The sequence below is a fragment of the Balaenoptera musculus genome, chromosome 12 (genome assembly GCF_009873245.2).
Source record: "Balaenoptera musculus isolate JJ_BM4_2016_0621 chromosome 12, mBalMus1.pri.v3, whole genome shotgun sequence".
Classification (NCBI taxonomy): domain Eukaryota; kingdom Metazoa; phylum Chordata; class Mammalia; order Artiodactyla; family Balaenopteridae; genus Balaenoptera; species Balaenoptera musculus.
In genome coordinates, this window is record NC_045796.1 from 5995205 (window position 1) to 6022051 (window position 26847).

The 26847-nt window shown below is 35.6% G+C and overlaps 1 protein-coding gene across 1 annotated transcript in view; it reads right to left on the reverse strand.

Moving 5' to 3' along the window:
• Positions 1 to 26847, reverse strand: part of PACRG (parkin coregulated) — a 519387-nt gene that overhangs the window by 431616 nt on the left and 60924 nt on the right. Inside the window, 2 exon segments of the mRNA XM_036871117.1 lie at positions 4949 to 4960; positions 10307 to 10445. Coding sequence (XP_036727012.1) covers positions 4949 to 4960; positions 10307 to 10445 — 151 coding nt within the window.

Here is a 26847-nt window from a genome sequence, read left to right on the forward strand (position 1 = left end):
AATTTACTAAGTATCTAGAAGCCTCAAATATAAAGAGACACTGACCACTCTAAATAAAAACATCAAACAAACATTGATTTTTTTTTTACTCTCATGCCATCAATCTGATTCCATTTGTCATCTGTCAAAGAACTTTTGATCTCAAAAGTACTTCAGTAAAGAGATGGGCTATGTGACAAGTGATAAGACAGAGAGGGAACCATTCATTAAATTACTAATTGGAACAGATATGGAATTTCGCCCTCCGGGCAGATACAGAAAAAAACGTCAAAGCCCGATTTGTGTCCCCAAACCAGACTTTCTGAAAAGCAGCAACACACATTTTTCGTTTAAAGATTGGAGTACTGATACTTCTGAGATGGCAACATGTATCACTGGGCGGGTGGCAACAATCCCACTTCTTCATGGGAGAGTGATAGGGTATCTTAGCTGTGGCACCCTTGCGCTGCAAAGACCACGCCTACTTTTCAACAGCAGGGGGTTGCGTAACTTGAAAAGCAGGAGTGATTTGTTTTTCTTCTAGATGTCAGTCCACTGAGATGAAACTTACAGCACTGCTTGTTTCTCTTGGGATGTGAATTGTCTTTAGCCGATGCCTACCAAATCACTGTCACATAGCAGCGGCCGACCTTTCTTTTCAATCTATGCACTTTCCAGGAGTTATAAATCAGTTGACTTTCAAGCTCGATGAGATGGCATATGCCCTAGTTTGAAGAACAGATGGAGGCTTGGGGGAAAATTGTTTCTGCAGGCTTGCTACAAGCAGCACTGCTCCATAAAAGTGAACCATTCACACTAATTTCTCACATAAATTATATAGGCAGCAGGGAGCACCAGCCCATTCAGCAGAAAATCTTTCATCTAGCTTTCAGAGGTCATCTAACCAATTTAAATTAAAGTTATTTCTGATACATGGCTGTATTTTCATGCTGTACCCTTCTAAGACATAGCAATTCACATCAAATAAAAGAATGGCATTAATTGTTCATGCAGTCCCCTCCTCCAAAAAACATAGAACAGCACAGTAATTGCCAGGAGATTATTTTTTTCAAGACTTCTAGAATAAGCTCTGTCTATTAATTAATCACAGAGGAATTAATAGTGGAAATGTGGCAGCTCTCTTGTAGAAAAATCAGGTAAATTGTCACTTCTCTTGTAAAATTTGCCTTACAAATTCTACTAAGGCCTGTTATCCAAACTCAAACTTTGACAGTTATCAAAAGAAACAGAAGCCCAGGACAATTCCATGAATACATTCATTCTTCTTCATGTGCAACAAATTATTCAACTCAAAGAAATTTGCCTATAAGATTTTAAAGATCAATATCGATTTTGCCTAACGGGGTAATAGATAACAGCATTAATTTTTTGAATCCTTAAGAAACTGAAACATTAAGAAATTGAAGGCACCAGAGGACTAAATTATTAATCAAAATTATAGAGTTTTGAGAACAATATACTGAGGGTTAATGGATTAGGTATCATATCACAGTGTGACTTACTTTAAAATGCAGTAGTATTTACAGATAATGAGCTATCATGGTTTGGGGCTGATCTTAATTGTAAGAAAATTAGTACACATTTCAATAATAATTATATTCAATAAAGGTTTTTCCTGGTAGGAAATTATCAGTTATGTCAATGAAAACAGTCACACTGACAGAGCTTTTTATAGTTCATGAATACCAATGCCTCTAAGAACTGAAAAAAAAAAAGAGAACACACTGGAGGAAAAAATTCTGAATAGAGTCACACATGAGTGTTAGCAACTAGGGGGTCGATACAGAATTGAAGGTATAGTCCAGCCACCATCAGCAGAAATTTTTAAAACAAATTTAGGCATTTAATTAACTTAGGCACAGCATTTCTTTACTTGGATTTCCAGACTGGACATACATTTTGAGTCATTTAGAAAGAAAAACAAACTTGTCATTTTGGAATTTAAGAAATTTAAGAAATCAGTAATCATTGGGAAAGCATTACATATAACCTAAGTCTTTTCAAGGTAAAAGTTCAACCTACAGAAACTGTTGCATATAACTCTGGACTGTGCATTCAAATTAACTTGCTGGTGCTGATCTTCTTAATTTGCTACCAGAAGACTTGGCCTCTATGGCTAATTTCTAATCAATGTTTGTTCTTTGAAGTATTTCGTGAACAACGCAAAATATAGATATTTTAGTAATTGTGAAACAAACTTTCTTAGACCTCCCAATTAAAAAGAGCCACACCAATCATTCAGTACATGGTCATCACAGATGAGAGTAAGGCCTAGAGAGTGAGACGCATGGTCGTGAAACAGTGTCTAGAGAAGTAAAACCAGTTGCAGGATGCTTTACATTCATTCAGTACACATCACTGGGCACCAACTCTGTGCCAAATACTCTTTCAGGCATAGCACTGGGATAAAGGAGTGAACAAACTAGGAATACAGACAGAGTCCCTGCCTTTGAAGTCTTTAGGATATGTCATTTTCATTAGCCTTGCTATTGGCTCCATTGTAGACCCTATCTGGTTTTCATTTTCTCTCATCTTTCCTATTATATGCTAAATTTCTGTATTTTATAGTTCTTTGTAAAACAACTTAAAATCTTTTAGTATTAAAGTGGGATAAAATATATAAATGAATACACATATTACTTATTGGTTAAACAAATGTCACCACAACATTGCCGTATGAGGGGTTATAAGGTGCTGAGAGGGGGGTTTGAGGCAAAGTACAAGTCCATTTTGAGCTTTTCCCTTTTTGAGACAATTTGAAAGTTTGCAATTTTAGTCACATTTGTCATAGGGTTTTCATTATATCTTGATTTGGCTAGACAGTTAATGTCTATTTCTTATTCAAACCTTTCTAATATCTGGAACATCCTTAAGCATGTTCATAAGAAATTTAGTGGAAAACAAGACTCTCAGTGCATGCCAGTGCATGTCACATTCTGTCACGTAGCACGTTATCAAGGACAGATGGAGAAAGGTGATTTCTACTAATATCTGCTGCAACAAAATGTCTATAAAGCAAAGAAATTTAGAGACACCTTAGTGTAGTTGTAGCTATTTTCATCTTAGTTCATCAGAATAACTGAATGGCTTATAACACCATATAGTTAATTTTTAAAATCCAATGTGACTATTTTTCTCCAACTCTTTCTCCCAAGGTCTACATTGAATACTATAAAATAGTATTCTCGCACAATTTTAAAAAATGTCTTGGAATTAGAATTTATAATAAAACAGTGAATTTCATAGTGCACCGATGATTCATAGTTTGCTCCTCATTAAGTGTGTAAGTAACAAGTAGTATTTCAAGTTCTTTTGAGTGACTACTTGAAGTGATTTCAGATTCCTGCCCAAAACAGGGAACTAGAATGGACTCCTGGCTCCTTCTCCTGGGGAAAAGAGGGGAGGAAATGTGGATTCTGGGAAGTAACAAAGGGAAGGAAGGAGGAAGGAGAAAGGGAAAGGGGAGGAAGAGGAGGAAGGAGAGGAGAAGGAAAATAGTGAGGGTAGAGAGGAGAGGGGCAAGGGGAGGAGGAAGAAGGGAAGGAGAAGGGAAAGTAGAGGGAGGTGGGGGAGGAGAAGGAAGGAGAAGATGAGGAGGGGGAAGAGGGAGAAGACGACTCCTCAGGAGATCTGAAGGTTGTCTTAAACTGATGGGTGGAGACTGTCTAGTGGCAGAAGCGAGAGGATAGTTCCCAGAAAAGCGGTGTAAACGCCCACATAATTTTATATTCTCCTATGACTCGTGCTTTAATGCTTGACTTTGGTGCAATTTAAAGCTCCCTTCCACCAAAGGACCACATTCTACACTTATGCCTTGCTTCAACCCTCCTTTTTTGTTATTATAATGTTTTATTAGAGTATAGTTGCTTTAAAATATCGTGCCAGTTTATACTGTAGAGCAAAGTGAATCAGCTACACATACATATATATCCCCTCCTTTTTGAATTTCCCTCTCATCTAGGTCACCACAGAGCACTGAGTAGAGTTCCCTGCGCTATACAGCAGGCTCTTACCAGTTATCTACTTTATACATAGTATCAATAGTGTATATATGTCAATCCCAATCTCCCAGTTCATCCCACCCCCCCTCCCCCCCTGGTATCCACATGTCCGTTCTCTACGTCTGTGTCTCCACCTCTGCCCTGCAGACAAGATCGTCTACACCAATTTTTTCAGATTCCATATATATGCGTTAATATATGATATTTGTTTTTCTCTTTCTGACTTACTTCACTCTGTATAACAGTCTCCAGGTACATCCATGTCTCTACAAATGACCCAATTTCATTCCTTTTTATGGCTGAGAAATATTCCACTGTATATATGTACCACCTCTTCTTTATCCATTCGTCTGTTGATGGACATTTATGTTGCTTCCATGACCTGGCTATTGTAAATAGTGCTGCTATGAACATTGGGGTGCATGTGTCTTTTTGAATTATGGTTTTCTCTGGGTATATGCCCAGGAGTGGGATTGCTGGGTCATATGGTAGTTCTATTTTTAGTTTTTTAAGGAATCTCCATACTGTTCTCCACAGTGGCTGTATCAATTTACATTCCCACCAACAGGGCAAGAGGGTTCCCTTTTCTCCACACCTTCTCCAGCATTTATTGTGTGTATATTTTTTGATGATGGCTATTCTGACTGGTGTGAGGTGATACCTCATTGTAGTTTTGATTTGCATTTCTGTAATAATTAGTGATGTTGAGCATCTTTTCATGTGTTTGTTGGCCATCTGTATGTCTTCTTTGGAGAAATGTCTAGTTAGGTCTTCCACCCATCTTTTGATTGGGTTGTTTGTGTTTTTGATATTGAGTGGCATGAACTGTTTGTATATTTTGGAGATTAATCCTTTGTCTGTTGATTCTTTTGCAAATATTTTCTCCCATTCCGAGGGTTGTCTTTTCGTCTTGTTTATGGGTTCCTTTGCTGTGCAAAAGCTTTTACGTTTCATTAGGTCTCATTTGTTTATTTTTATTCTTATTCTCATTACTCTTGGAGGCAGGCCAAAAAGATCTTGCTGCAATTTATGTCAAAGAGTGTTCTGCCTAGGTTTTCCTTTAAGAGTTTTATAGTGTCTGGCCTTACATTTAGGTCTTTAATCCATAATTTTGGAAGTCCTAGCCATGGCAATCAGAGGAGAAGAAGATATAAAAGGAATACAAATTGGCAAAGAAGAAGTAAAACCGTCACTGTTTGCAGATGACATGATACTATACATAGAAAATCCTAAAGATGCCACCAGAAAACTACTAGAGCTCATCAGTGAATTTAGTAAAGTCGCAGGATACAAAACTAATACACAGAGATCACTTGCATTCCTATACACTAACAACGAAAGATCAGAAGGAGAAATTAAGGAAACAATCCCATTTACCATTGCAACAAAAAGAATAAAATACCTAGGAATAAACCTACCGGAGAAAACTATAAGATACTGATGAAAGAAATCAAAGACGACACAGATGGAGAGATACACCATATTCTTGGATTGGAAGAATCAATATTGTGAAAATGACTAGACTACCCAAAGCAATCTACAGAGTCAATGCAATCCCTATCAAATTATCAATGGCATTTTTCAAAGAACTAGAACAAAAATTTTACAATTTGTATGGAGACACAAAAGACCCCGAATATCAAAAGCAATCTTGAGAAACAAAAATGGAGCTGAAGGAATCAGGCTCCCTGACTTCAGACTATACTACAAAGCTACAGTAATCAAGACAGTATGGTACTGGCACAAAAACAGAAATATAGATCAATGGAACAGGATAGAAAGCCCAGAGATAAACCCATGCACCTATGGTCATCTAATCTATGACAAAGGAGGCTAGAATATACAATGGAGCAAAGATAGCCTCTTCAATAAGTGGTGCTGGGAAAACTGGACAGCTACATGTAAAAGAATGAAATTAGAACACTCCCTAACACCATACACAAAAATAAACTCAAAATGGATTAAAGACCTAAATGTAAGGCCAGACAGCCCTCCTTTAAGTAGAAGTTGAGACAATGTGCCGAAAGCTCTGCAAGTTTGTATGACATTTCTTCTGTCTCCAGAGTGTCCTCTAGGTAGAGCCTCACCCCACCCCACACTATGCTTATAAAGGGGTATGACTCATATCACAAAATTACAGGAGACTGAATAATGGAAATTTAAGGTGTGGAAACACAATTTTTAAATGTCCATTGTTCATGCTGATTATCTGCTTTGTAACTTATTCAGAAGGGTTGGCTCTTGATCAACTTCTGTTGCTTGTACTCTGGATACTGAACATATCAGCAACAGAACAAAGTCATGTTTCCTGAAGGTTAGTAGAGTCAAGAAAAATGCAGAAAAGTAAGTGGATTAAATGTTTAGAGCAATTAGTATGCTTTGTAATGGATTCAACCATTCACAATCAAGAATTCTTCAGCTGTATTCAGAAAATGCATATTTAAAAATAAAAAAGTATGCAGAGCTTGCCTGGTACATTTCGTAATCTAGATTAAATCTATCATCTTTCATAATCATTAACTTGCCACCGATAAGTATATAGAAAATTTCACTACAAATATTTTACAAAACTTCTTTCATGTTAACCAAGGAATGTATAAGCCCAGCCATGACAAAGATGCACATATCAGTCTTATTTTTTCATTTTAATAAAAATTCTTACATAGCTATAGTCTCCTATCTGGCTAGCAGGTTCAGGCATTTATTTTTGACTGTCATTATCTTTTTCTTGTGCTAAATGATTTATTTTACTACATCCTGAATATTTAGAGATTACATATTTACTTTGGAGACTATCTAGAGATATGGCAATAAAAAAAGTAGGCAGTAAAGAGCCTTCATAAAATCCACAAACACAATGAGGAGTCCATCATAAGACAGGAAACCAGCTCTAAATCTTGGGCATTTAACTTTTTTTTTTAATTAGTTTTTATTGGAGTATGGTTGCTTTACAATGTTGTGTTAGCCTCCACTGCACAACAAAATGAATCAGCCATACACATACAGCTATCCCCTCGCTTTTGGACTTCCCTCCCATTTAGGTTACCACAGTGCGTTAGGTAGAGTTCCCTGAGCTATACAGTATGTTTCCATTTTATACATAGTATCAATAATGTATATGTGTCAATCCCAGTCTCCCAATTCCTCCCACCCCACCCCTTTCACCCTTGGTATCCATACATTTGTTCTCTACTTGACTGTCATTATCTTAATGTAGAGCAGCACTGTCTAATATGGTAACCATGTGGCTATTTAAATTAAAATTAATTAAAATTTAAAATTTAGTTCCTCAGTCTCTCTGGGGACATTTCAAGTGCTTAACGGCCACATATGGCTACTTGTAGTGTATTAGACAGTACAGATGCAGAACATTTCCACCACTGCAGAAAGTTGCATTAGACAGTGCTCGGATCTTTAGTGATACCGCAAGGAATATACTAAACTGCACGGATTGTGGCATTTGGTCTGCCCTGTTGTTTTGACATGTGGAACAAATGACCATTTCATGTGCCCTAAACTATGATGGTAGCTCAGGATGTGGGGTTGAGAAACCTAACCTTGCGAAGACATTTGCCTGTCTCTAACTCTTACTTCTACGATCTGACTTTAGTAAGTCATTTATTAAGTATTACCGTAGTAGAGTGCCTTTATTATTTCAAGAATATATGGTGATTTCTAATATGGTGATGATCAGGTCAGCTAATCCAGAATAAAAAGAGGGGGAATTTGAGGTCTTGGGCAGGGATCCTCTCTCAGCAACTTCACAGACTGGAATGAGCCTGAGATGCTGGGGAAGTCTTCATCAGGGTTTAGGGCAGTGACTTCTTGGTCTTTCAGGCCTCTTGAAATTCTGATAAAGGAAATGGGTCTCCTTGCCACTTAATTATACACACCATTTCAGGTACTTACCACCGCCCTTGGAGCCTCAGGGATGTCACAGGGAGTGTGGAGAGAGGACAGGTATTTTCCTGGGAATCAGAGATACTCAGGAGCCTTCAGCAAGGGGCGAGCTATGACATGAGATGAGAAGTTTGCTTGACCAGGGCTCTGTCCACACATGGCGAAGTACAGTTCAGGGTCTGGGGTTGTTCAGTTAGTTTGTTCTTGTGGGGTGCATGCGGAGCCCTGCTTCCTTCAACATTCGAGGTCCCTTCAACATTCGAGGTCCCTTCCTTAGAAATGGCATCCTAAAAGAAGGCCTCTGGTCTTACCAAGTACCAGACTTTCCCCATAGTACATGTGCCAAGGAATAAATATGAATATATTGAGAGACTGCTCACAAGCCTGTGCTTAATAATTTTAATGTTTTATCTTCAACATTACAGTAGTACAATTGAAATCCGGTTGATAAAGCTTTAAAAGGTAGAAGTCTACCGGTTATAGGATAAGATGTTTCTTTAAATGTATGCTATTATCCTACCAGTGGCAGCGAATAAATTGTTTCCTCTTTATTCTGACTTTTTAGCTTGCTGAATCAGTACAATAGTCAATAGTAGCTTAAAAGAATTAATATAGTTATAAGAAAGAAAAGCAATTTATATCCCATCTGACTGTTGGATTATCAAAGATAAAGCAAAATGATTCATCCTATATTTTTATTATTTTCAAGATGAATTTTTTCTAGTCTCTTGACATTTCTAAAAATTACTCATACGATTATTCAAACAAGTCAAAAAAATCTATGAATTCTTTTTATTGATAGAATTTTTATGTGCTAAAATTACTTAAAACACCAAAAATCTACTCACTTTCTATAAAGAAATATGGAATATTCTTTTACTCAAAAGGAATCAAGTTCTTAAGAACCTGCACTATGTTATAGTGAATGAATTGGTACATAGACAAACACAAAATCCATCTAACTAATCAAATACAAACAAAACCCCAAATTAAAGTTTTTAAGAATAAAATATCTAAATTAGTTATACTTGCTATAAATTTTTTCTCATTATGCACATTTTCACATAACAAATGCAAATTTTAAGAGAGATGATTAAAACCAGGATAATAATGTCCTTCATTCTCCTAAAAAAATTATGACAAAACTTAATAACAAGGATATCTTAAGATTTCTCTTGTCAATTTTTAATAATTCTAAGTTCAATAACTGGATATCATGTGACTGCTCAAGATTTCAAAATGTTTGATAATTATATGAAAACATTTAAAGACATACTAGAAATAATGCAAACAATTCTTTCAGTTTTCCCATAAAAGAAGGAAAAGGTTAATTTTAATGAATTTCTAAGCTATTTACTTTGATGAATTCTACACCTTGATCATTTTTATTTTTTAACATAAATTTATTTGTTACTAATTATAAACAATCCTGACGTTCACCCTTCAGATACTACTGTGGGACTTTTTTATTACATGGATCAATTGCTAAATTTAAAATGATATTTGGCAAAGCCTTTTACGTTCCTTAACCTGATGTGATGCTCACACATGTGCAACTACTTTTCTTTCTTTAGGCAGAGAAGCCCTTTTAGCTGATAAATATCACCCAAAGCAAAGTCCTTGATAACAAAAAATAATTAAATAGCAGAAGCTGGTTAGAGATCAGCATTCATTTTTCAAATTAAATGTAAAAGCCTTCTTCAGTTAAGAGATTGGCAAGTTTTTACAAATAACATCAGTGAACCTTTTAGAAAGAAACAGCCACATTAAAATGGAGTCATTAGGCAATACATTTATTTTGAAACCAATTAACCTTTTGTCAGAAAAATGTCGGTGCTGTAATGGTTTCAGCGGCGGAGGTCAGCCTCTAACAGGGCACGTATGACAGCCACTGTGCTGGCTGACACGTGCTGCAGACAGAGAGGAGAGGGAGGCAGTGAGAACCGGCCTTTTTTTGTATTCCACACTGCATTTCCAGGGAGCAGACAATCTTGACCTATCCATTCAGGTAATTAAAGCTTCCATTTGGAAGTGTCCTGCAGGAAGGTGAAATGTGGGGGAGATAAATGGCTGTTGTTCTTTGTATCCAGCCACCAGTTCCATAATTTGATGGACTGCCTGAAACAGGCTGGGATGCCAGGTTCTCATAAAAATAGAGATGAATTGGTCAGCACACAATTCTCTAAGGCAAAGCAACTCTGTCATTTTCTTTTTTGCAGGCTATAATTTAATTGTTAGTCAAGGTGGACAGCTGACACAGGGGAGCTTTCTCTCAGAGCTTACCTACCATCTTCCATTCACTGAGAAATCACTCCAGCTTATTTACTTATCAGCCAACTTTGTTCGACATTGGGAAATGTCACTTCTACAGGGAGCACAGCTGGTTCTCCCAGCTGTGCCCTGACTTACCTTCCACGCTATTTTGTTTCCTTTCGAATCATGTTCAAGGGCAATTGGGAAGTCCCCTCGTTCATAAAATTTTCGAAATGCTGTGGGCTTCGTTGGTCTTTCTTTAAATGCTCCTGCAGTTGGAGGGCCTCTCACCTTCAAAGAAAAAAAAAAAAAAAAGGAATCAGGTTTTAAAACACATTGGAAAATGCACAGTGAAAAGACTTTGGCTTTTATGTTTCATTTTGTATAAAATGTTCTGGAAGACAAACCAAATTATCTTAATAATGAACAACTGAAATCTCACTAATACAAACATTTGGAGAAGAAAATTATTTTATAATAACTATTAAGGATTTACTTTACTTCAAGCTACTTTACAAAGCATTCCTAGAAAATGTCACTTTAAAATATCACTTTATAATGAAGAAAAGCCTGAACTTTTGTTTAAGGAAAACATTTTAATAGAAGCAACTAAGTTCAGAGTATTAAAACTTTTAAGATTCTTAATAATTGCAAATTCTAATCTCAGGTCTGATATACTTTGTAGAATACTCCAGAAATAAATTTAAAATATATCCTTCAAATCTTTCTATATAAATAAAATGTTAGGATATGTTCTCATGTTATAAATATTAACAATAAAACCATAAAAATGTGATATAAAATTAAGTGATGATAAATGAGAGAGCTTAAGAAGAAAAATGGTGGTCTACTGTGTGTACATAGCATATATTTGGTAACATGAATTTATGAGAAAGAAACATTAGAAGAGATTATACGAGAATCTTTCACCTACCAAATTATGAGTTTTATGAAAGAAGAAACATTTCATATTGAGTTATTCACATTGACTCCAACTTTTTTTTTTTTAATTATTTATTTATTTATTTATTTTTGGCTGTGTTGGGTCTTCGTTTCTGTGTGAGGGCTTTCTCTAGTTGCGGCAAGCAGGGGCCACTCTTCATCGCGGTGCGCGGGCCTCTCACTATCGCGGCCTCTCTTGTTGCGGAGCACAGGCTCCAGACGCGCAGGCTCAGTAGTTGTGGCTCACGGGCCTAGTTGCTCCGCGGCATGTGGGATCTTCCCAGACCAGGGCTCGAACCCGTGTCCCCTGCATTGGCAGGCAGATTCTCAACCACTGCGCCACCAGGGAAGCCCGACTCCAACTTTTAAATCTGCATTATTTACATATGAACTAATTCATTAGGTTACAAAATTCAAAGTGATTAGTGAATGACTATCATTAGAAAATGATAGTCGACTGTATTGTTCCTTATATATAGTCTAAACATTATTATCTTTACCTGTTTGTAAAAAAAAGGTAAATATTAGTCATCCATTAGTTTAATAAAAACAATTATTTTGTTAATTCTTAAATAGACAAGAGAGCAAATAATTTACCTACCATCTTAATATTTTAAGTTATTTGATGCAATATTAATTTTTAATATCTGTGTGAAAAATAATTTTAACAAAGTATATATAAAAATAGATCTAATATAACAAATATTATCTATTATATAATGACAAATACATTTTATCTGAAGCACACATAAAGACTAAGATTAGAAACTGAGTAGGAGATTAAGAAATACCTTATTAAGATGATTAAATGCTGAAGTGGAATTGAAGAGTGAGGTAACACAAAGGCATTTATTAGAGTTTAAAATGTTCTTCACTACATAGCACATTATTCGCAGCAAATGATTACGTAAGTAACTGAAATGACACTGGGCAGTGGAGAAGCAAGATTTACTCTTACTTACTGAAGATTTAAAATTTGTTCTGGTATTAGAATTTTTCAGCCAAGTTCATTCAATTGTTAAATGAGCATATGCATACAGCAACTACTTTGTGCAGAGTTCTGAGCTGGATGCTATATATAAAGGAGGACATTCTCAACAATGTTAGTATAATGGAAACTGTAGAGATGTCACTCCTGGACTTTTGCAATTCATGGAGCAATAAATTTTGAAACATATTTTTGGGAAATGATAAAGAATCAACAGTTTTTTATTTTGCCAAGAAGTTATATCAAAAAAAATTACTATTTACCATCACGTCACCATTTTACCACCCCCCAGAAGTGGTAGAACATAAACTAAAGAAAGTAAACATAGCCAGCATGCATATGTATTTACAGAAAGTTATAGTGCAATAGTACATATGCGTGTGCATGTGTATATGTGTATTATTATTATTTGTATACAGATACCTCATTTTTTATATTTTTGAAAAATTAATTTTTTAGTGGGTAAATAGGTATATATATAGTATGATACATATATATATAGATATATATATATAAAATGGACTATTATTCAGCCATAAAAAGAAGGAAGTCCTGCCATTTGGAATGACATGGATAGACCTTGAGGACATTATGCTAAGTGAAATAAGTCAGACAGACAAATACTGTATGATCTCACTTTTTTGTGGAATCTAAAAAAAAACTGAACTCATAGAAACAGAGAGTGGAATGGTGTTTGCCAGGGACTGGGGGTGTGTGGCATCTATTGTCTTTTTTCATTCGCTTTACAATCTTCCTGATTCTTGGTGTGACAACTGATTTTTTTATTGAAACCTGGACATTGGTGTGTTATGAGACTCTAGATCTTAAACCTTCTGCTTTAGCTGGTTTATTCTGACACCTCTAGCAGAAATGAGGTGGGGGGTGCCACCTGATTACTACCAGGTTGGGGTAGAAGTACGGGTATCCCACCTGGCCTCGGTTGAACCATGTGGAGGGAGCTCCTCATTAACACTGGGTGAGGGTGGGAGTTTCAGCACCACTGGCCTCCACTGTCACCTCCCTGACAGGGAAGGGTAGCAGTGCCTCATTAGTGCTCCCTACCCTGACAACACAGATGAAGTGGCCTCATTACTGCTACGCAGTGCCTGTGCCTCCACGAGGCATCCTCTGACACCACCCCAACAGGAAGGGGGAAGACCCTCTTATGACTGCTGGCTGGGGTGAAAGTCCAATCTGCCCCCATGTGTTCTCCACTGACACTATGGGTGTTGGGGACCTCTTTTCTATTCCAGTAGAGATCAAAGACAATTTCTCATTTAAAAAATTCAGCTACAACAATTATTTAGGTTTTTTTGTCTGCTCATCATATGCTAACCATCTTTTTCAGTTTTTTTAGATGCCAAATTATTATTTATGCTGTTGACAGCAAGCCTCTCATTTATTTAACTGACTTAAAATTTGTTTGAGATTATCGATCTTTCTCTTTTTTCTTTGTATTTATCTTAAAATCAATTTCTCTTTTCCCTTATATCTCTTATTCTAAATATACTCCAATCTTTCTGATTCAGAACTCAAAATTCTAATCGTCCAAACTTTTCAAATAATGAATACATTTCTAAGATGCCTAGAAGGCTTTTTATAAATTGTAACAGATAACTTATACTTCCTCTTTCTTCCCATAAATTTTTATGGGCTCTCTAGAGAAATGATTCCATACCTACAGTTCCATGGAAGTCTTTGCTTAGTTTTACAAAAATTGTCCATGCTAATATGCAATGACTCAACAGTGTGGAAATTTTATTGAGTATCTGTTATCCTCTTTTATTGAGTATCTGTTATCCTCTGTTTTTATATTTCTGCCATTTACTTATTTTGAAACACTAGATTCGTTCAATTCTGCTATAGATCCATTCCAAATTAACTCTTGGAATTTCAGGAGTTATAATTTGTAAAACCAACTAGAATATTACCACTTAGATTTGTTAATGCAAAGGGACATTACCTAATTTCATGCAGATGCTCTGTCACTCTATCCCTAGATAATATTTTTTTCTGTTCCAAATATATAGGTAGCCACTGAAACCTTACAGAAGGACATACTATTTTTTTAATATTCCATACATAATTCATTCCAACTAGTTCTAAAAATCTGTACATGAAAACCAAGTGAAATATAATTTCTGGAAAGGTAATAAAGATATTATTACTGGAAATCACACAGATGGATACAGCTTGACTAAACAACTTTAAAAGCCAACAAAAATACTGTGAAGAATCCTTACGTAAGTCTCATATTTGTACAAGGACTACTGTAAATTTTATTTAATGTCTTAAGAATTTTATCCTGATTTATTGTAAATAATATAAAGCAAATAAGGAACCATAAATCAAACTAGATTTGTGGGAAAATGCAATTAGGATTTGCCTGAATGGTGGGGTCTATCTGTAAACCAATTAGGATGAATGGATGTTGCAGCAGAATGCTTTTAATAAAATCGAATGCACTTGGGAACCGAGATATTGAATGCACTTTGAAGTGACTACAGATGACACAATACTTTATATGCCTACATTTATTGAATGTGCTGTAATGGATTTAGGACTTAGATCACAGTCTCTGTCATGGTCACAAAACTAATAATAATTAGCAGGAAGGAAGTTTCTCTAAAATTCTTCATCATATAGTTCAAAAGTTTCCTTTTCAGTAGATTTATTTTTTAGCATAAATTGAAACTGCTAAAAAGAAAAAAAGAAAAAAAAAGGAGACGTTTACTTCAAGTGGGAAGCTACATTGTGTTTTTCTAATTGGTCCATTTAACCACCTCACTAACATTGAGACACTAAAATTCAAAGACAATAATTTCCTAATTAGGAAATTTTTCAACATGAAATTCGGATTCATAAAATCACTGTGGTTAAGAAGCTGGTGAGCCAGAGTTGGATTGTCTCCGAGCTACTCAGGCACTGGAATGTTAGCCGCGGGACTGGTAAATTGGTTGCCATCAGCCTAGATTTCTGAGTAAGGAGTATTATAATTCAGCGTCTGTCCTATTTGCCAGTCGTAATTGTTTTAATACATCGGAAAAATGCAATACCTAAGGTCACCAAATAACCAGAAAAATACTTGCAAAAGATTAACAGTTAACAAATCTGATTGTTGGTAGGTAGGGCACCTCAACATTAACAAAAGTGAGCTTATATTACCAGGTAAAATTTTTATAAGAAGCTTTAACAACATAACAATTTAACAATATAACAAAACACTATGATAGTAATGTTTTTGTTAGTAAGAGAGCCTCATATGGTAAAATATACATGTTTCAATAAATATTCAATATATGTGGACACACTTTGGAGTCCTTAAAAGTCAGGCCCTATGGTAACAGTTGAGTGATAGAGAAAACTTCTAAGTGACATAGGTAACCTATTTTAAGAAGCTTATTCCACTGAGGCCTAACAGGATGGCTTAGAGTCAGGAGAATGTGGAGTCAAGATGATCAATCTGGACTTTACTGGAGTCCTCTAAGCATGAGATGTCAAAGGCCTTGAATTAGGGTGGCATCAGGAATAAAAACGAAATCCCCTTATACTGCGTTCGTTCTTTACAAACATTATTGGTTTCAGTTTTCAACAAAACACATATGAAATGGTCTTACAGACAAGGAAATTAAAGCTTAGATATGTTCAAAACCTGGCAGAAATCACAGAACTAGAAAGTAGTAGGAAAGATATTTGACTTCCAATCTCTCTGCCGCTATAGGACATGTCCTCAGTCACTGTACTAGAGGGTTGGGAAAAACTTAAGGGGGAATTACCTAGGGCACATGACTAATTGAATGAAGAGATTTAAAGGCAGAGATGAGACAGGCTTCTGACTACAAAGATGTGAATAATAAATTTGTTTTAAGTTACATAAATAATAAACTGCAGAATGGAGGGAAATCTTATTAAATCACTTACTATTCTATCACCTATTAATAAGTTTGTGCTTTCTCTCTAGACTTTTTCCAAAAACATATATACAAATACCATTTTTTCATTTTTATGTCCTTTCCATTTAGTGTACTTTTTCATTTTTTGTGGCTAAGCAATATTCTACCAACTATCTGCAATTATATTTGGAATTTATATTATTTCCATTTCGTTTGCCTTTTGTAATTACATTATTATAAAATTTTCAGGCATATCACATTTTCCACATTTTATATTATTTCCTTCAGACAGAATCTTCAGTATGAGATGAGATCAAAATTTATATTTTATGATTCTTGATAAAATTATTTGTTAATTAAATAGGTCTTCTGTTTTAGTCTACTTGGGCTGCTATAACAAAATACCACAGACTGGATGACTTAAACAAGAGAAATTTTATTTTCTCAGTTCTGGAGACTGGACATCTGAGATCAGGGTGCCAGCAAGGTCAGGTTCCAGTGAGAACCCCCTTCCTAGCTTGCAGACCGCTACCTTCTCACTGGATCCTCACATGGCAGAGAGACAGTGAGCTCTGGGCTCTTTTCCTCTTCTTATAAGAACACTAATCCCATCACAGAGACCCCACTCTCATGAAGCCATCACATAAACCTAATTACCTCTCAAAGGCCCCACCTCCAAATACTATCACATTGGGGGTTAGGGTTTCAACATATAAGTTTTGGGGGGACACATTCAGTCGATAACGTCTTCTTATTGTTCAATTTGGATTACTATGTTTAACAAATGAGGATGAACGTTTTCTCATTTTAGTATAAATGCTATACGAATACGTTTGTGAATGTATGTTCATGTCTTTTCTATATTAAAATCAATTTGTATGAGCTTTTTATATTAAAAGATATTAACCATGTTTGCATTTACAACAAATATCTACTTATTATTTTGCCTTCCATTTTTACTTATTTAGCATTTAAAGTTTTTAAATTTTTTATAGGAGAGTTTCTTTCTCTTTTCTTTACTTGCTCTTTTTGCCTCCAGCTTTGCCTTGTTTAGATCATTCCTCTGTCAGCTGCACAATGAATATTTTAATCGACTAATTAAATCATATCTCTCATCTACTTAGAATCCATAAATGATTTCCCACAAACATGCTACACAAAGACATTTGCAAGCTGAGTGTTGCTCTCCCCAGCATTCCTCTACAGGTACCCAAGCATAAATTATACCCAAACACTGGCAGTTCTCAGACATGCCCTGCTCTCTTTGGTCTTCTTGATTTTGCTATCCCATCAATCTGTTATTCTCTCTTACCCCTTTACTACTCCTTTTTATCCTCCTTCTTTTTCTCCTGAAACTAGTAATCACCTTCATGACTAAGCACAAACCTCACCTCTCCTAAGAAACCTTTCCTAACAAACCATATTTGACACTGTGGTGGGATCAGGTTCTTCACCTTATGGTTGAAATGCCTGGGGGATAAACTAGACTTGGTCATTAAACCACTGGAACAACCTGTATGGAGATTATTAAGGAGATCTAGGCTGTCGACAAAGTTTGTTTATAATCAAGTGGTTGGGTTAAATCTATGCAAGTTGGCAAATTTTTCCAAAGGGAAAGTATATAGTGAGGAAAATTCTGGGAACCCAAGACATTACCTGGAGATTTGGAATTCTACAGGAGAATAGAAAGAACAGTCAGAATGGTAGCAAGTAAACAGGGAAGGCAAGTAAATCATAGAAATCAGTGAATGAGAGGGACAAATTTTGCTTTTCTTTTGTTTTAATGATACAAGGAGATCAATTAAGAAGAAGAATGAAAGATCTCTGAAAATTAAGCAGCTGTAGTGGTATGATGGGGTGGAAGCCAGACTATAATGCATTGAGTAATGAATAAGGAATATGAAGTAAAACCAGATATACGCTTTGGGAGTTATTCTGCCCTATGGGCTGTCAAAATCTGAGCTGTTAGCAAGGTGTCATTGTTAAAGCAGGGTAAAGTGAGTGCTAACTGGAAATGGGGGAAGAAAAGACTGTCAATGGACTGTAATACTGGAATTCATAAACTATCTAATCACTTACGGAACCAGAATGATTTTAGAATACAAGATATATGTATAACAAATACACTTACCTGAACAGCCAGAGGAACTTGTGAAGTAAAGTATAGATTTTTCTGTGTTAGAAACTCACAAATCTGAATTCAAGAACTTATGGTCACATAAACTAAAATATTAATTAGAAACAGAGTTAAGAAACTGGCTCTAAAATAGATATTACCTATATCACTCATTCATTGAAAAATGCATTGAATACATAATATTTCCAAGTCACTAGGCTTGGTATTACTGGGGACAAAAAGATAAGTCAAATATATTATCCTCAAGATATATATCATTCAGGAAAAGAGATAAGAATATCCCCCAGAATCTTCTATAGAAATAAGAATGTGATAAATGCCACAGAAAGATGTATAGAATTCTGCACACTCAGAAGATAAAACATTTGGGTTTTAAGGCATTGTTCCTTTTCATTAGAAAATGTTATTCAGCCTTGCAAGGTACCTATACTTTTCAGTGGAACCAGGCAGAAATGTATTGTAATTTTCTATAAACCTGAATTCTGTACAATTTTAGTAGAAATAATTAGAGTATTATGGTTGCTGTACCACAGATTTGTCTATTTATAACCTATGTAGTTATTAATTATTAAATCAGAATTAATTTGCTTGGATTTTCTGTTTATTATTACATTTAAGTAATTATCAATTATTACCACAATTTTATAACCAAAAATTCAACATTGATTAGACCAATACGTATTTCGTTTCTATGTAAAACCTCTCACATTAAAACCCATGTATTCTATTTCGAAATTCACTTCTATAAATGGGAAAATTTTGCTTAAAATATGGCTTGTTTGATGCTTAAAATGAAATAACTTAGTCTAAAGTGCTTGCAGAAACTAGTTTAAATATAATTAGCATATAAAAACTATTAGTATTGTAAATATTATAATAATTTGCATTTAAATTAGCATTGTTATATAATGATTACAAAAACCCAAATAGCTTATAATATAGCTTTTCAGATAGGTAGCACTAGAAAGATACAATGTTAGTGAAAAGAGTAACATGGAGTAAAAGGACAAATACTTCAATTAAAAAATTTAGAAGACTTTGGTACTAGACTTAACTTTTCAACTTGACAATAAATTGTGTCTTGCCTTGTTCCCAAAAGGATCATGAAGATACATGCAGTAAAGAAGAAGCATAAACTTGGAGCTGCCTTACAACAAGGGCAAGTGATTGGACCCTTTGGAGCCTCAGCTTCCTCATGTGTCAGATTAAAAAATTTCACGGGCTGACCTCTAAGATCCTTCCTACACCTCTATAACCTAACATGTGTATTTATTAATTCAACAAATATTGAGGACAATATTATCAGAGAATTTACCTACATATAGAGCTAAGAGGAATCTCAAACGGCACATGAATTCCTTGTTTTACTTTTGACAAACTGAAATTCAAAGGGGCTATGGAAACATATTCAAGTTTACATTTCAAGGCTTATTTTTCTCAGCACTATCATCTTAATAACAAGCTTGGTTTCATGGATTCTAGACTTTTTCAGGCTAGGATCCAATAACTTGATTTAAAAATGCTTTTGCAATAACTATATGACAAAAAGAAGTCCCAAAGATTGCTGAGCAAATTATGGTTGTGTCATTTTAATTTTAAAACTAAACTATAACACGCTTGGAACTAAGAGTTTATTTCAAAATGTTGTCTCTGTTACCTAAAATAGTTCTGAAAGCAATGGTTGGACTACACGATTTCTTTTAAATTTCTTTGTTTAAAGTAATAGTCACTGGTGGTTCTTTAAATTCTTTGTTGTAGGAAAAAAAAAAAAAGAAGATTGATAGCCTTTCCTAACAAAATGAGATGCAATAATCAAATGATGAAAAAGAAATCTTCACAGTTGAAGACTAAAAAAGTTTACTGCAAAGTTGCTCTCTTCCTGCAGCTAAATACAGGAAAAGGCCACATATTTAAGTGTCCAAGTATGATTCTTGCTATCAACTTGTCTCCAGAGAGTCATCAGAGATTTCAGTTTAGACTGTGCTATTTAGCATATGTCTTGTAGAACTGATAAAATGCCTGAATGACTGAGACAGCTTGGCTAATACATTGTCACACCTAACACTAAGGCCAAAGAAATGAGTGAGCTAAATGTGAAAGGAGAATATAAATGAGTAAGAGTTTAAAATATATTCTATTCCTGTTATACCTTTAATGTTGAGAGCATGGTAAGTAGTTTATATCTAAACATGTACATTCAGTGTCTTGCAACAGAGTTATTCCTTACTGAATAATTAGAGTAAAAATGTTATTTTTGTATATGTGAAGAGACTATTACCATTTATACCTTACATATCATGAATATTTTAACAGAAAATTTGAAAATCCTTGTGTTTAATGATGCAAACTGATTTTCTCCAGAAAGAACTAGCTATTTAATAGAAAACAATTTTTAGAACTGTTTACAATAAAAAAAAAAATTATATTGGTTAAAAAAGAGTTTTGCTTTCCCATCAGTCTACTGGCTTCCTCTAAAAAAAGTACTTCGAAAGTTCATACAATTTGCAGAGATATTAAACACGCTGATTATAATTTACAGACTCTAATGGTCAAATCAAGGAAGAAAGAAATGTGCAAAAACATTTGTGTTATTGTACATACAAAGCATGCATGTGACAACTTAACTGGAAGATAATATAATAAGAAATACAAGATTATAATCTTAACAGTCTGGGATTTTCCACCATGGAAAGGAATAGAAGAAGAAATGAAGCCCTATCTAAACTGTACGTCATCTCTCTAAGGTAAAGATAGTAATGCATCATTCCTTGTCTAGATGTAATATGTTTTTACTTTTTTCTCCCTTATATTTTTATCTTTTAGTAAATAAAGTACATTTTTTCCTGAGCCAAGATCTTCATCTGTGAAAGCTAGCTGACATTAGGTCAGCTTGTGGCCAAAATAAAGCCAACTAGTCCACATGAAGAATAAACTCTTTTAACCTCTGCTCTACTAACAACAAGCCAGTTTGGCCACTTGTCTAACTTACCCTAACTAGACATGCACAACTCACAAATCAGAAGATTTATCAATGACTTCCTTTACATTCAGAAGTGTTTCATTTTGCATAGATATAGTTTACTTTAGATGACTGTATGTAGTTAAATGTTTTGAATAGAATTTGTAAGCATGATTTGAAATATGTTAGACATTAGAATTATATACAAGCATTCCATGTACTTGTATAAGCAGTTTATATGCACATAGACGCACACACACACACACACACACACATCATACAACCTAAGTGAGAAGTTTCCTCATCTTTCTTCTGAAATATGTTACTTTATCTTCGTTTTTATCATACACTAAAATATGAGATAACCCTGAAATTAAAAGAAATATAGGAGGAATCGACAAAATGCTTTCCTTCCCAGTCTACTTCAATTCCTTGGTATCTGGCAAGTAATAAATCTCAAAAGTTAAAATGATTTCTAGAAAAAACATTTCTTCCGTCTTTTATTCTAGAATCATACAAATACAGTATGAACTCCATTTACTGTAAAATTAGGAGAAAATCACTGAGGGATTCCAGAAAACAACACAAAAATAATTTTGGGTGAGGAAAATCTCATGAAAACAAAACGTTGTAAGATTGGTTTAAGATGGTGGAGTAGAAGAACATGCTCTCACTCTTGCGAGAACTCTGGAATCACAACTAACTGCGGAACAATCATTGACAGGAAGACACTGGATCTCACCAAAAAAGACACCCCACAACCAAAGACAAAGGAGAAACCACAATGAGACCATAGGAGGGGCGCAATCACAATAAATTCAAACCCATAACTGCTGGGTGGGTGACTCACAAACTGGAGAACACTTTTACCACAGAAGTCCACCCACTGGACTGAAGGTTCTGAGCCTCACGTCAGGTTTCCCAACCTGGGGGTCTTGCAACCGGAGGAGGAATTCCTAGAGAATCAGACTTTGAAGGCTAGCAGGATTTGACTGCAGGACTTCGACAGGACTGGGGGAAACAGAGATTCCACTCTTGGAGGGCACACACAAAGCAGTGTGTGCATCAGGACCCAGAGGAAGGAGCAGTGACCCCATAGAGACTGAACCAGACCTACCTGCTAGTGTTGGAGGGTCTCCTGCAGAGGCGGGGGGTGGCTCTGTCTCACCGTGAGGACAAGGAAACTGGCAACAGAAGTTCTGGGAAGTACTCCTTGGCATGAGCCCTCCCAGAGTCTGCCATTAGCCCCACCAAAGAGCCTGGGTAGGCTCCAGTGTTGGGTCACCTCAGGCCAAACAACCAACAGGGAGGGAACCCAGCCCCAACCATCAGCAGTCAAGTGGATTAAACTTTTCCTGAGCTCTGCCCACCAGGGCAACACCCAGCTCTACCCACCACCAGTCCCTCCCATCAGGAAATGTCCACAAGCCTTTTAGATAGGCTCATCCAGCAGAGGGCAGACAGCAGAAGCAAGAATAACTACAGTCCTGCAGCCTGTGGAACAAAAACCACATTAACAGAAAGACAGACAAGATGAAAAGGCAGAGGGCTATGTACCAGATGAAGGAACAAGATAACACCCCAGAAAAACAACTAAATGAAGTGGAGATAGGCAACCTTCCAGAAAAAGAATTCAGAATAATGATACTGAAGATGAACCAGGACCTCGGAAAAAGAATGGAGGCAAAGATCAAGAAGATGCAAGAAATGTTCCACAAAGATCTAGAAGAATTAAACAACAAACAAACAGAGATGAACAATACAATAACTGAAATGAAAAATACGCTAGAAGGAATCAATAGCAGAATAATTGAGGCAGAAGAACGGATAAGTGACCTGGAAGACAGAATGGTGGAATTCACTACCGTGGGACAGAATAAAGAGAAAGGAATGAAAAGAAATGAAGACAGCTTAAGAGACCTCTGGGACAACATTAAACACAACAACATTTTCATTATAGGGGTTCCAGAAGGAGAAGAGAGAGAGAAAGGACCCGAGAAAATATTTGAAGAGATTATAGTCGAAAACTTCCCTAATATGGGAAAGGAAATAGCCACCCAAGTCCAGGAAGCGCAGAGAGTCCCATATAGGATAAACCCAAGGAGAAACACGCTGAGACACATAGTAAGCAAATTGGCAAAAATTAAAGACAAAGAAAAATTATTGAAAGCAGCAAGGGAAAAATGACAAATAACGTATAAGGGAACCCCCATAAGGTTAACAGCTGTTTTCTCAGCATAAACTCTACAAGCCAGAAGGGAGTGGCATGATATACTTAAACTGATGAAAGGGAAGGACCTAAAACCAAGATTATTCTACCTGGCAAGGATCTCATTCAGATTCGACGGAGAAATCAAAAGCTTTACAGACAAGCAAAAGCTAAGAGAATTCAGCACCACCAAACCAGCTCTACAACAAATGCTAAAGGAACTTCTCTAAGTGGGAAACACAAGAGAAGAAAAGGACCTATAAAAACAAACCCAAAACAATTAAGAAAATGATAATAGGAACATACATATCAATAATTACCTTAAATGTGAATGGATTAAATGCTCCAACCAAAAGACACAGGCTCACTGAATGGATACAAAAACAAGACCCATATATATGCTGTCTACAAGAGACCCACTTCAGAGCTAGAGACACATACAGACTGAAAGTGAGGGGATGGAAAAACATATTCCATGCAAATGGAAATCAACAGAAAGCTGGAGTAGCAATACTCATATCAGATAAAACAGATAGACTTTAAAATAAAGACTGTTACAAGAGACAAGGAAGGACACTACGTAATGATAAAGGGATCAATCCAAGAAGAAGATATAACAATTATAAATATATATGCACCCAACACAGGAGCACCTCAATACATAAGGCAACTGCTAACAGCTCTAAAACAGGAAATCGACAGTAACACAGTAATACTGGGGGACTTTAACACCTCACTTACACCAATGGACAGATCATCCAAACAGAAAATTAATAAGGAAACACAAGCTTTAAATGACACAATAGACCAGATAGATTTAATTGATATTTATAGGACATTCCATCAGAAAACAGGAGATTACAGTTTCTTCTCAAGTGCGCATGGAACATTCTCCAGGATAGATCACATCTTGGGTCACAAATCAAGCCTCGGTAAATTTAAGAAAATTGAAATCATACCAAGCCTCTTTTCTGACCACAATGCTATGAGATTAGAAATGAATTACAGGGAAAAAAACGTAAAAAACACAAACACATGGAGGTTAAGCAATACGTTACTAAATAACCAAGAGATCACTAAAGAAATCAATAAAGAAATCAAAGAGGAAGTCAAAAAATACCTAGAGACAAATGACAATGAAAACATTACAAAATCCAAAACCTATGGGATGTGACAAAAGCAGTTCTAAGAGGGAAGTTTATAGCTATACAAGCCTACCTCAAGAAACAAGAAAAATCTCAAATAAACAATGTAACCTTACACCTAAAGGAACTAGAGAAAGAAGAACAAACAAAACCCAAAGTTAGCAGAAGGAAAGAAATCATAAAGATCAGAGCAGAAATAAATGAAATATAAACAAAGAAAACAATAGCAAAGATCATAAAACTAAAAGCTGGTTCTTTGAGAAGATAAACAAAATTGATAAACCTTCAGCCAGACTCATCAAGAAAAAGAGGGAGAGGACTCAAATCAATAAAATTAGAAATGAAAAAGGAGAAGTTACAACAGACACCGCAGAAATACAAAGCATCCTAAGAGACTACTACAAGCAACTCTATGCCAATAAAATGGACAACCTAGAAGAAATGGACAAATTCTTAGAAAGGTATAACCTTCCAAGACTGAACCAGGAAGAAATAGAAAATATGAACAGACCAATCACAAAATATGAACAGACCAATCAGTAATGAAACAGAAACTGTGATTAAAAATCTTCCAACAAACAAAAGTCAAGGACCAGATGGCTTCACAGGTGAATTTTGTCAAACGTTTCGAGAATAGCTAACACCCATCCTTCTCAAACTCTTCCAAAAAATTGCAGAGGAAGGAACACTCCCAAACTCATTCTATGAGGCCACCATCACCCTGATACCAAAACCAGGCAAAAATACTACAAAAAAAAGAAAATTACAGACCAACGTCACTGATGAATATAGATGCAAAAATCCTCAACAAAATACTAGCAAACAGAATCCAACAATACATTAAAAGGATCATACACCATGATCAAGTGGGATTTATCCCAGGGATGCAAGGATTCTTCAATATATTCAAATCAATCAATGTGATACACCATATTAACAAATTGAAGAATAAAAACAATATGATCATCTCAATAGACGCAGAAAAACCTTCTGACAAAATTCAACACTCATTTATGATAAAAACTCTCCAGAAAGTGGGCATAGAGGGAAACTACCTCAACATAATAAAGGCCATATATGACAAACCCACAGCAAACATCATTCTCAATGGTGAAAAACTGAAAGCATTTTCTCTAAGAACAGGAACAAGACAAGAACGTCCACTCTCACCACTAGTATTCAACATAGTTTTGGAAGTCCTAGCCACGGCAATCAGAGAAGAAAAGAAATAAAAGGAATAAAAATTGGAAAAGGAGAAGTAAAACTGTGTAGAGCTAATCAGAAAACTACTAGAGCTAATCAATGAATTTGGTAAAGTTGCAGGATACAAAATTAATGCACAGAAATCTCTTGCATTCCTAAACACTAATGATGAAAAACCTGAAAGAGAAATTAAGGAAACACTCCCATTTACCACTGCAACAAAAAGAATAAAATACCTAGGAATAAACCTACCGAGGGAGACAAAAGAGCTGTATGCAGAAAACTATAAGACACTGATGAAAGAAATTGAAGATGATACCAACAGATGGAGAGATATACCATGTTCTTGGATTGGAAGAATCAATATTGTGAAAATGACTATACTACCCAAAGCAATCTACAGATTCAATGCAATCCCTATCAAATTACAATGGCATTTTTTACAGAACGAGAACAAAAAATCTTAAAATGTGTATGGAGACACAAAAGATCCCAAATAGCCAAAGCAGTCTTGAGGGAAAAAAACGGACCTGGAGGAATCAGACTCCCTGTCTTCAGACTATACTACCAAGCTACAGTAATCAAGACAATATGGTACTGGCACAAAAACAGAAATATAGATCAATGGAACAATATAGAAAGCCCAGAGATAAACCCACGCACCTATGGTCAACTAATCTATGACAAAGGAGGCAAGGATATACAATGCAGAAAAGACAGTCTCTTCAATAACTGGTGCTGGGAAAACAGGACAGCTACATGTAAAAGAATGAAATTAGAACACTCTCTAACACCATACACAAAAATAAACTCAAAATGGATTAGAGACCTAAATGTAAGACTGGACACTATAAAACTCTTAGAGGAAAACTTAGGAAGAACACTCTTTGACATAAATCACAGCAAGATCTTTTTTGATGCACCTCCTAGAGTAATGGAAATAAAAACAAAAATAAACAAATGGGACCTAATGAAACTTAAAAGCTTTTGCACAGCAAAAGAAACCATAAACAAGATGAAAAGACAATCCTCAAAATGGGAGAAAATATTTGCAAATGAATCAACTGACAAAGGATTAATCTCCAAAATATGTAAACAGCTCATGCAGCTCAATATTGAAAAACAAACAACCCAATCCAAAAATGGGCAGAAAACCTAAAGAGACTTTTCTCCATAGAAGACATACAGATGGCCAAGAAGCACATGAAAAGCTGCTC